The sequence below is a fragment of the Natator depressus genome, chromosome 4 (assembly GCF_965152275.1).
Source record: "Natator depressus isolate rNatDep1 chromosome 4, rNatDep2.hap1, whole genome shotgun sequence".
NCBI classification, from domain to species: domain Eukaryota; kingdom Metazoa; phylum Chordata; order Testudines; family Cheloniidae; genus Natator; species Natator depressus.
In genome coordinates, this window is record NC_134237.1 from 125508783 (window position 1) to 125521111 (window position 12329).

A 12329-nucleotide genomic window follows, 5' to 3' on the forward strand; every position below is an offset into this window, starting at 1 on the left:
AAAATAGAAGTTAAATCAACATTAACTCATGGTAATTACACATTTTACAATACCTAGCAGGATATTCTTTGTACCATACATGAGAATCACAGTGGTAAAAATTGTTGTGCAACTCAAATTACATTCAAGCAAACAGGCCTGAAACACACCTTTTCATTTTAACTCCCAAGAACTAACATACTTGTCAGCTAGTGGGTGATCAGTCATTGTTCTGTTTTTTACATTATGTATATGTTGTATGGAGAGGGTTTCTAACATCAGAAAGAATGATTTTTAATGATCATAATGCATTCTCAGTTAAATGATGAAACGTAGGCATAATCCAAGCTAAGTAAAGCGACACTGGACTTACAAGGCCTCTTTACCAGATATGCTCATGGTTTGGCAGTTTGCTTTTTCAGCTTCAGAGTTCAGAAGTAGTGAGTCGGTCCAGGCAAAATTAAAAACATCATCAAAAACAATTTACTGTAACAACAGAAAATGAAAAACATGTGTTAGAACGAGCAGTTTCCCTTCTCAAAGAGTAACACAACTGAGTAGTCCATATATATTCTTTCCACTACTAGCCTGGTCCATCTCTTGGAAACATGGAGCTCTTTCAAGGGCTCCTATAGGAAAATAGCTGGTACTGCCTACCAAGGTTGCTGTGCTTTTGCAACCTAATTTGGAACCGCTATGAAGAAGTGGTGGAAACTCCTCACACACCTCACTCTGTCTTGAAGACAGTTGGATAAGAAAAACAAGCTCACCAAGGATTCCAGTGGCTCTCACCCTTTGATCAGAGCTTGGTGGCACAGGCAGCCTTGGCTTGAGGGAAGACCATTCACAGTGCTGCCTCCAGAAGCTGGAGCTGTGGTACTGAGGTTATTTTGATCATATTCATCTGAATTAGACTGTAACTTTTGCGGGGCAGATGAATATGACCAAAATAACTTCAGCTCCAGATTCTGGGGCAGTACTGTGAGTGTGGTCAGGTTTCCATCGAGCTAGGGCTGCCTGAGCAACCAAGCTTTTATTTATATTTTGTGTGTGTGTGTGTATATATATATATAGACTGAGAGTTGCTGCCCCCAAAGAACTTACACATACACTATGTATAAAAAATAGCACCTTGTCTATTTCTCTTCTCTCTCAAAATATATGAAATTGGTAATGATACTACTCTAAGCAGCATAAAATACTTTAAAAGAAGCACCTACTCTTAAAGAAGTTTTAAACATGGAAATCTGTCAAATGTAAAATAACAGCATTTATGCACGAGGTTCATTTTACTTCCATAAATTTTCTTACTTGCATTGAAATTTGAAAATATGGTGCCTGTAAATATTTTAATCATATTAGAAAGAAATACAGCTGTTGATATATTATTTGCATGGAGATTTTATCTTTAATGACTACTACTTTCAGTTATTGAAGTTCTAAAGTGCCCTATAATGCTCAAATGCTGTAATTTTTAGACTGAGCATCTTATCTAAAAAATCATGTCATACTGAGTAAAATATTGCAGTATGCAATAGTGGTTTTGTAAATAATCAAAAAATTTTGAAAGAAATGCTATTCTGTACTTAAATATTTTTCTATGTACCTTGTTATAGCATATCTTGTCTCCTTAGCTGCCAGCCCTCTATATAATCTTCCCTGAAACAATCACAGGGATTACTGTCTCCAAACGTAAAAACATTGTACGCAATATTTTATTCAGGGTTTGGTAATGAAGAAAGTGAGCTGCTTTGATGGCATTGTGCTCAAATCAATGCATAATCGAGACAGGTGCTGTCTAACCTTCCTCACTTTGCTCATCAGTGGATAATAGCCCTTAGCTAAAATAACTATTCTTAGTTCTAGAACTTTCTTGAGAAGAAACTGTCAGTGTTATGAAGTCATGCCAAATTTGTGGAGATTTTTTATATGGCTCAAATACAATCCCAAAATAAAAAAAGGAATCCCCAAGCCACTATACCTGGTGAGTTGGAGACATGGGGAAATGGAGCAGAACCAATCTGCTCCCTTTAAAATCTTGTGCCTGGGGAGAAATGGCAGAACAACCAAAATGGAAATAAGAATAAAATAAATAAAAATAAATAAAAATAAGAATTATAGACTCAGTCACTTCTTAGTTTCCTGCCAGAGATAAGGAAAAAAAGATCTATTAGTAAAAATGCACAACAGTGGTTCAGAAGATCTGAGTTCTGTTCCTAGCTTTGCCACAGACTTCCTCTGTGATTGTGAGCAATTCAAATTATTAGTTTCCCCATCGGTATAATTAAAATTGTAATACTTCTGTACCTCTCATGGGCTTATAAAGTGTGGATGACATAGAAGTGAAAACAGAGGCGAAAGTAAGCCGGTACGCCCCAGTACGGCATACCGGCAAGAGCCGGTGCACCATACTGGGTCAGCCCGGCTTCAATTTAAAGGGCCTGGGGCTCCCTGCAGTGGCTGGAGCCAATTGCCTCCATAGCCCTGCTGCTGGAGCCGTGGGGTAGCGGCTGCAGGGCTCTGGCAGCTATTTAAAGGGCCTGGGGCTCCCCTGCTTCTACCGGCCAGGCCCTTTAAATAGCCACTGGAGCCCCGCCGCCACTACTCCAGGGCTCCGGCGGCTATTTAAAGGGCCAGGGCGGTAGAAGAGGGGAGCCCCGGGCCCTTTAAATAGCCCCCAGAGCCCCGGGCTGCTGCTGCTACCCTGGTGGGGGGGGCACTTACCTTACAGGGTGGGCTGGGGCTGGCTCTGACCCCCTCAACCCTGCCCCTTCCACCCTAGGCCCCGCCCCTTCCGGGGGCCAGAGCTGGCCCCAGAGTACCAGTAAGTCACTCGACTTACTTTCACCCCGAGTGAAAAGTATTATAAATTATATTATTCATAGGACTCATAGCGGGAAAATCTTTTCCTAGCCCAGCTTCTACTTGCTGATTGTACAGTGTGGTTTGCGAATAATATGGTGAAACCAATAACATCAGGATTTTAAGGAAAGTTAATTGTAAATGTTCCTTCAAGATAACATAACTGAATATGCAAGCTGCCCAAACCTTCTTTTAACTATTAATTGACAGTATTGTAAATATAAAAATCTGCAAAAGTGGTTGTTTATATACAATACATAAAGCCCATTTATAGTAACTCAAACCTGCTACTTGAGACCACTGTTCATTCAGTGGAGGGTTTGAATGTCTCATCAGGTCATTCATAAAGAAGGAAAGAAATCCCTCTCACCTACATACACACACATCTTCCACCTTCTGTGCTTTTTTCGGTATCAGACTTGTTACCCAAAGTTGAACCTGATTTTCTTAGCAGCTTCTGAATCTTTATACAAGCTTCAGATATTCAGGTTCACCACTCCAGAATTACTGCTAGAAATATTAAAACAGCCTCACTGACTAAACTTCCTGAATATCAGTTTTCTTTGGTTCTTAAGGAATTAGCACATTGACAACTGTTTGGAAACATGCTTAGCTCTTATGCAGATGTTACTGCTAAAATCTTTTTATGTAGACAATTTTACTATACAACCTGGTCTACGCTTAAAATTTTGATCAACATAACTACATCCCTGAATGACACAGCTATTCTGACGTACCCTTGGCATAGATGCAGCTAGGTCGATGGAAGAATGCTTCTGCTGACCTAGCTACTGTGGCTTGAGAAGGTGGATTCCCGACAGTGACGGAAAAACCCCTTCGGTTGCTGTAAGTTGTCTACACTATGGGGATAGTGCAGCATAGCTGCGGCACTGCAGCTGTGCTGCTGTCATCCCCGTACCACAGACAAGCCCTAAAGGAGATTTTTTAGTGGTGACTTCCTGAGGGATTAACAATATTAACTTGAGATATGGGAGTCAGGTGCACAGTTCCTTTTTATGAATGAGAATTTGTGAGTTAAAATGAAATGAATTATGAATTAAATTTCACTTCATTAGCCATGAATTAAAATTCATTCAGTTTATGAATTAGAATCCCAATTTTATGCTTGAGAAGTGGTTTTAATTTGTAGTACAGAATATAGATTTGCAGGGATCATCACATAGTATCTCAGATAATTGTGTTAATGTTTGTTAAAAATAAACCTCGAATAGTACTTATAATTCATAGTTTAAAGATGTGTCCGTGAAGGTTTGTTGGAAAGGGTCTAAGTTTGGAGTGTGTATGTTTGTTTCCATTCTGTGACCCACTAAACTAGCGAAGAGTGAATTAGTTCATCCCTGTATGTTTCATAGGCAGATACCAACTGATGAGAATTGAGCTTCTTGGCACCCACCTACTGGCTCACTTTTTACTTTTTCCTCCACAGGGCAGTGTTGCTTCCTTCCTATGCTGGAAGAAGTCAGGGTGAAATTGCTCTGCCATCTTTCTCTGTTGTATATTTCAACCATTTAAGGCAACTTATCATGTTTACATTATTTATCCACTGAGCTGTGATGGGTTCTACCCGAAAGAAGTGCCCATAGGTGTGTCACATGCAGAAAATTATTGCGTCTCTGTTACCTGATCTTTCTAATCATGGTTGAACAAGCTGAGAATTTTCACTCTGATTTTTGAGGCTTTCTCTGGCTCTTCCTGGAGCCATATATACTAGAGATCACTTAAATGTCTCAGTTCAGAAAGATGTTCAGATAACAGAGCAGTTTCCTCTCAGCAAAGGAGCTTCCAGCCTACAATTAGGAACAGGGTAGATATTTTTGTACCAGAGATGGAATCCTGGTTGAATCAGGCCTAATTAGCTTCTTTGAGATGACTGAACTCTGCCCTTTTTGCTTCCCAAGTAAATCCAAGTGAGGTGCATCATATCCTGACATCCACTCAAAGTTCCAGTAGGGATCACGATGTCTAGGAGTCTGTCTTAGGAGCCAGCATGGCCACTAAGCATGAGAAACTGCTAGCTCTTCTACCCTACTTCAAATATTACTGATCTAGATGATGGCGAGACAAAGATCTCATCTTCTGACCCACAGTTGACTCTTCCCCACCTACTTCCAGTTGACACAATGCTGAATACATCTCTGGGACCTGGAGCAGAACCTACACTAGAAGTTCTAATCATATATAGATGGATGGGAGTCTGTAGAATCATAGAAATGTAGGTCTGGAAGGAACCCTTTGACGTCATCAAATCCAGCCCCCTGCACTGAGGCAGGATCAAATCGACCTAGACCAGTGGTTTTCAATCTTTTTTTCATTTGCTGACCCCTGAAAAATTTCAAAAGGAGGTGTAGACACCTTTGGAAATCTTAAACATCGTCTGTAGATACCCACAGGTTGAAAACAATTGAACAGTATTTGTCCAAAACATTGTTAAAAATCTCCAGTCATAGGGATTCCACAATCTGATTTGGAGGCCTATTCCAGATCTTAAATAACTAACTCTAGTTACAGAGTTTTCCTAATATCTAACTCAAATCTGACGCAGATTAAGCCCACTACATCTTTATAACAGCACTTATCAGATTTGAAGACTTTTTGAGTCTTCTTTTTTTCAAAACTAAACATACCCAGTTTTTTAATCCTTTCCTTATAGGTCAGGTTTTCTAAATCTTTTATTTTTGTTTTTTGTTTCTTTCTTCAGGATTCTCTCCAGTAATAGCACATTTTTGTAAAAGTTCTCTAATGTAGACAAGGCTACAAAGTTAAGAGCGCATAAAAGTAAAAGGCCTTTTGGACTATATGAAGATGTCTTCCTTACAGCTTCTGCTGGATGAAGAGGGAAGAAGACACAAGTGATTTGTTTTATCAGGGCTAAGGTTTCTGTTTACTTAAGCTAGTCCCCTGTGTCGATAAAAAGGATGGGAAAGTGAGAACATTTAAAAACTAGAGTCTGTGTACTGATTTGAACTTGAATTTTCCCTGACTGACTTATGTTTTTCTCTTCTGTAGTGCTTCCATGATCTCAGTCTTTGAGTCCCGTCTCTGATGGTGGTTTGTCTTTGGTAGTTGAATGGAAGGTCAGTGTTTTCATAACACAACTAAACTTGCCTGCCATTATGCTTTGTCCGTTAGCTACTGTAGAATATTTGAGACTTTTATTTTTAGCCTGCTATGGGGAGATGGTGTTTGATTGCCTTTAAATCCCCTTAAATGGTTTTATTTCATTAGGTGTCTAAATAAGTTTCCCAGTAAACTTGCATTCTTGATTTGTGGTTATTCTATCCCGACAGTTAATGCAGTGGACACTGCCCAAAGGTTGAAGATGTTTCTCTCTCTCTCTTTGGCTGCTTGAATTGACAAAAATTCATGGGCATTTCATTTGACATTTAAAATGTTGGCTTATAATAGAAAGAAATAGAAAAGACATATTAGATCTTCTAGTCCATAACCAAGGCAAACTGTAGGAATTTCCTGTCTAGCAAATTCAAATATAAAACTGCAGCATCTTCTGCATCCAGTCTTTTACAGACTGAACTAACATTAAATTTAGAGAATAGACTTTAGACACTGTGTTATACTATGCTCTCTGATGTTTCATGCAGCTGCTTGCAGGGCTCTTTGTGGTGTATAAACAAATGCTACTAAATCACTAATGTGATGTGTGTAAAGCTGAGCATACTGATTTGCCCTGCGAAGTTTTGTACTGTTTTCCCTACAAGAGATTCTTCCTGAATATAATCAGTAGCACTGCCAAAGAAAATGAGAGAGAATCCAGTCTTGTCCCTTACAGTAGATTTACCAGATAGCTTTCTATATGATGAAAAGATCAGGGACAGGCATTAATAGAATCTCACAAGTTTCAAATATTTGCCACCAGTGCCAATGTTGATCTGTAGCAACTTCCTTGGGCACTGACGCAAACAGAACAGATAAATCAATTACTACTACTTAATAAGTATGTTGTAATCCATTTGCTTGACTGTGAAAATATGCTGTGAACACCTCATGACTGATATGAATCCTCTAGATTACTGGAATTGTATCAGTTTATATGCTGCAAATACTATACATATATCTACTAAGCAGAGCAAACCAAACTAAAGCACCAAACATGGTAAGAAGACTGATAGGCATATTTAGAACACGCTTTAAGGGTGCCACCAACATGACTCCACATCAAGTGATAATGTGGATGCCACCTGGGAAGAGAAAAAGAGGGTGAGAAACATTATGCAGAACAATAGAGGGAAAAAAGCCCAATCCATCAACATGACACACAGAAGCCTGAACAGACCAGCCCTGCAATAAATGTTGAAAACAGATAGCTGCCCTTGAAGTTGCACTTGAAGTTGCAGGAGGATAAAGAAAGAAAGAAGATCCTGTTGAGCATGTTGTCTGTCAAGCTTCATGGTTTCCATCTGTCTGGCAATTCTATAGCCAGAATTATACAGACTATTATGAGTGTACAATGGCTAAGGCTGTAGCATCAAAATACACTCAGTAGGATCATCACCACCTACCGTAGTTACTGTGTGAGCTGCACCACAGAACCTTTTTTGTTTTTCTTGAGTGACCCCTTGGTTGGCAGGCCTGGTTTCCTGTACATCACTCTGAGTGGAAGCATGCGGGCCACCCACAATTTGACTTAGGGTTGCCAACTCTCCAGGATTGGCCTGGAGTCTCTCAGAATCAGCATGGATCTCCCAGTGACTATTGAAAGCAATCTGGGAGATTGTAATAGGATATTTTAAGAAAATGACATTACATCATGTTGGGGGAGGGAAGGGGAAGGGTAAATATCTTGGAATAGCTTCAGTCAGAGTTGGCAACCCTGTGGGATCTCTTGGCTTCAGCCTGCCTGTTTCCATTTGTGGTTTTAACTCTTCATGGTGTGTATCTTTGAGTGAAAGAATGAACAATGCTTTGTCTTGACAAAGCTGTTTTTGAGTCACTAACCAGTTACTGTCTCAGGCCTCCAGAGGAAAAGGCTTACAGGTGCCAAAGTGAGTTGGGCCCCCTATTTCCCAGCTGTGTTAACCTGACAGGCCCAACTGCATGGTTCAGGGAGGGAGTTGAGTAGGTGTGAACCCCTTTTCCAAGGTATTGATCCTGGAGAGCTTGAGGATTTCATTGTGAATGTTGTGACAGAAGGTAATACAGTGGATTTCTATTGTCTCCCTTTAAAGTTGTCACTGACCAGCCACAGGCAGACCAATGGCAGCATGGCAGGGGACTAACAGAACTGCCATTCCTTCAGAAAGATGCGTGTGTCTATATGGAATGGGATTCCCTTTTTTATGAAGCCCCACAAATTGCATGATTGGGATGAGTTGTGGCTTCCTGGAGTCAACGTAGATCAGGTCAACTTACCCCAGTGTCTTCAGTGCGCTGCGTTGACAGGAGATGCTCTCCTGTCGACTTACCTTAGTCATCTTAGGAAGCTGTAGTACCAGGGTCGACCGGAGAGCACTCTGCCCTGGATTTAGTGGTTCTTCACTAGACCTGCTAAATCAACTTCAGCAGAGTCAGTCTTCCTTTAGTGAAGTCCAGCCCTAAGTGAAGTGCATTTTCTCAGGAACACTGTGTGTGTGTGTGTGTGTGTGTGTGTGTGTGTCTCACAGTCTCTCTCTCGCTCACTCACTCTCTTTGGCCCCTCATATTGGTATTACTGCAGGAAGAGGGTGTTTCTTGGAATTTGGTTCATTTCAGTTTTTGGAATTTAGGTAACAATATTTATTTTACACTATTCAAAATGCTTTCTCATATTTCAAAAATAGATGAGACATCACTTACCAAGAGAAAATAAAGCAAATATAGATTTTTTTTCTTGAACGTTAAGGACCAAACTTTCACAGTTCTCAATATGGCCCCTCAACTTGTACCTGTAATTTTTTTTAACCCACAATTTTGCCATTGCAATCAGTCAGGTGCAAATAATGGAAAACGGACATCTAAGTATCCACTGTGTGTTATAGACTGTGTTTGAAACTTTAGCTGTATGGCATTATCATTTTCAGTGCTTGTTCGTGCATAACAGTGAAATGTTTATCCTTTCTTTTGTTGAAAACTTCTCAATATCCAGCTAGTTTAGTCCCTTAATATATTTCTAATGTATTGTTGCATGGATTTTAAGCCTCTCATAAAAAAGGAATTCAAACCAATGTTTGCTGCACATGGACAAGCACTGAAGATAATTTATTAGACATGCAGTAATCTGCCACTTCCACCAAAGAAAAGTCATTCTGAGTTGTCAGTATAAGCAAGTGAGGAAGATGATTTTTTATTTTATTAATTATTAATTATTATTAATTATTATTTATTATTATTATTGTTATTTGGGAAGGGGGAGGGAAATGTCTAAACTTTATTCTTCAGTACAACAAATTTTAACTCAGATGCTAAAATTACCTTAAATCTATTACTGTGGTTATGTTTTTACATTGTATAAGTGACAAACTTTACTAACGTAAGGTTTCAGCGTGGTAGCCGTGTTAGTGTGTATCAGCAAAAAGAACGAGGAGTACTTGTGGCACCTTAGAGACTAACATATTTATTTGGGCATAAGCTTTTGTGGGCTAAAACCCACTTCATCAGATGCATGCATTGGAAAATACAGTAGGAAGATATATAAACAGAGAACATGAAAAATCTAACGAGACTAATAAATTAAGGTGGGCTATTATCAGCAGGAGAAAAAAACCTTTTGTAGTGATAATCAGGATAGCCCATTTCAAACAGTTGACAAGAAGGTGTGAGTAACAGTAGGGGAAATATTAGCATGGGGAAATAGTTTTTAGTTTGCAAATTAACTCCAGTTCTGCAGTTTCTCATTGGAGTCTGTTTTTGATATATGCCATCATGTGCCAGCAAAGCCCCTCTGCCATGTACACTGGCCAAACCCGACAGTCTCTATGCAAAAGAATAAATGGACAGAAATCAGACATCAAGAATTATAACATTCAAAAACCAGTCAGAGAACATTTCAACCTCCCTGGACACTCAATTACAGACCTAAAATTCTTCAACAAAAAAACTTCAAAAACAGACTCCAACAAGAAACTGCAGAACTGGAATTAATTTGCAAACTGGACATCATTAAGTTAGGCTGGAATAAAGACTGGGAGTGGATGAGTCATTACACAAACTAAAAACTATTTCCCCATGCTAATTTTTCCCCTACTTTACTCACACCTTCTTGTCAACTGTTTGAAATGGGCCACCCTGATTATCACTACAAAAGTTTTTTTTTCCTCCTGCTGATAATAGCCCACCTTAATTTATTAGTCTTGTTAGAGTTGGTATGGCAACCCTCATTTTTTCATGTGGGGTATGTGTGTGTGTGTGTGTGTATGTATGTATGTATGTGTGTGTATATATATATATATATATATAATCTTCCTACTGTATTTTCCACTGCATGCATCTGATGATGTGGGTTTTAGCCCACGAAAGCTTATGCCTAAATAAATGTGTTAGTCTCTATGGTGCCACAAGTACTCCTCGTTCTTTTTGCTTATGTAATAACCCAATATATTTGTTATATATAAACAAAATTCATGCTGCTTTTTAAGGCTTAGTAATGAAGCAGACAAACTTCTGGCTCTGCAACGTTAACTCATATACTAGCACAACTGGTGCTTGTTAGTAATATCGTGCTTAAAGATTTACAGTGAACAATAGAAGTATAACTAGAAAATACTATGTATGTAATACTGTGTATGTGGCTGAATTATTCTTGTGCTGAAAATAAGCTCTTAGATTTCAGGAGTTTTTGTAATCTTCATAAATTATTTCTTGAATTCACATAGTTAACAAAAAAAATTTATAATTGTAATTTAAACCCATGGCTGTTTTTTTTGTTTTTTTTAAATCAGGGTAATTCAAATTAAACAACCAAAGGTTGTATTTAGCTAATGGGAAATCTGTGTTTTGTATTAAGGATAGAAAAACACATCCAAGTCCCCCAAAAGAATCTGCATTAGGCTGCAACAATTGGTGCTCTATAAACAGTTTTTAACCTTAGAATTTTTTTCTGTTTTTTTTTTCTTTTAATCTCCCTCTATTTGTTTTCCACTTCCAGTACCCTCACTCCTTTTCCCACACTCTGGTTAGCAGAATGTGAATTTAATAATGTTTGAATTGAACTTTTCAACTGACAATTATAGAGTTGGGTCAAATTTAAGCAAAGCAAGTTTTATTTGTTGACTTAATTTTGAAACCTTAATGTGTTAATTTTTGCTTATAATGTCCCTATTTTAATGTAATAAAGAAGTAAAAAGATGTAAGAAACACAAAGGCATCTATAACGTAGTATTCCTTACCTGAGGAAGGCCCGTCTCAGGCCTGATTATCTGCACAGTATTCCACATACTCTATGTTAAGGTTCCCATGAAAGACTAAGCAGAAAATATTCAGTACTTTAAAAATCTCAAACCTGTTTTCTAAAGATTCAGCTGGGTTTGTAGTTCCTTCTTTAGCAAGTTCTATAAAACAAATCAAGTGTAAGATTTGTAAGCTGAGCCTTTTTAGTTGGGTAAACACAATTTCAGGTGGAATGTATTGTATTTTATTTTCACTCATAATTTAAAAAATATCTGAAATGATCCTACTCAAACTTTTCCAAAAGCTTTGAGTTGAGAACAAGCTGTCATTTTAGCTCTTCCAGCTCACCTCTCATCTGTGTTCTATAGGCTTTTTCTGTGCTTTTGGCTGACTGATGCCAGAGCTGGAGCCAGAGCCTTTATGGAGTAGGAGCCTGGTCTGTGCCTTTCAGAAGCCAAGCTTAATGCTTAGGTCCAGAGTCCCCTCTACTGCACATTAGGATGAACCACAGTAAATTTATCATTAAAACGTCCAAGACCAAACAGATCTTTAAGAAAAAAGTTTATTAGACAACAGAGAGAAAAACAGATTAAATAAAAAATATACCATATATAATTATTTCTAGTCTAACTCTGGGCAACTGTGTGGCTAAATTAGGTACAGTCTTGCAGTTAGTTAACTACTATCTGCGTATCGTCAGCAAGATTTAATTAGTAACTACTTACATCCTCATGCTCAGTGATTCATGTCATTCCATCTTCAGGTTAGTTCCCACTCACCTTCTGTTAGAATCACCGTCTCTCAGAAGCCCATCTCTAATCAATGTGCGCACTTCTGTGTCATCCTCCTTTCTCTCATTCCTGATTTATATACCTAACAATCTTTGATGTTACTTTGAAGTGTTGTATATGACTCTTACATTACCATAGTAGCTGCATGTTTTCTATGGAGTCATGAATTCTATTCATAGCATTCTGTTTATGTAGATGCAATGTCTAATCTCTGGCCCTTTCCCAATATTAGAGACATTGGACACATTATAAGGTAAAACATATACATGCACCATCCAGTCAAAATTTGTTTTTTCAATTTCCTTCAGTATTTCAAAAACACTTTAAACCTGCCCAGGTGTCAGCTTTCCTTTGCAT

At 38.5% G+C, this 12329-nt stretch overlaps 1 protein-coding gene across 5 annotated transcripts in view; it reads left to right on the forward strand.

Annotated features, from left to right (window-relative positions):
• The window catches only part of CTBP1 (C-terminal binding protein 1), a 358365-nt gene that overhangs the window by 175961 nt on the left and 170075 nt on the right, over positions 1-12329 (forward strand). Inside the window, exon 1 of one of the 5 annotated variants that reach the window (XM_074951856.1) lies at positions 5869-5936. The exons of the other annotated variants lie outside the window; for them this stretch is intronic. Coding sequence (XP_074807957.1) covers positions 5930-5936 — 7 coding nt within the window. The 5' untranslated portion in view covers positions 5869-5929. Of the gene's footprint in view, positions 1-5868; positions 5937-12329 lie in introns of those variants that run through there. 5 annotated transcript variants of the gene reach the window in all.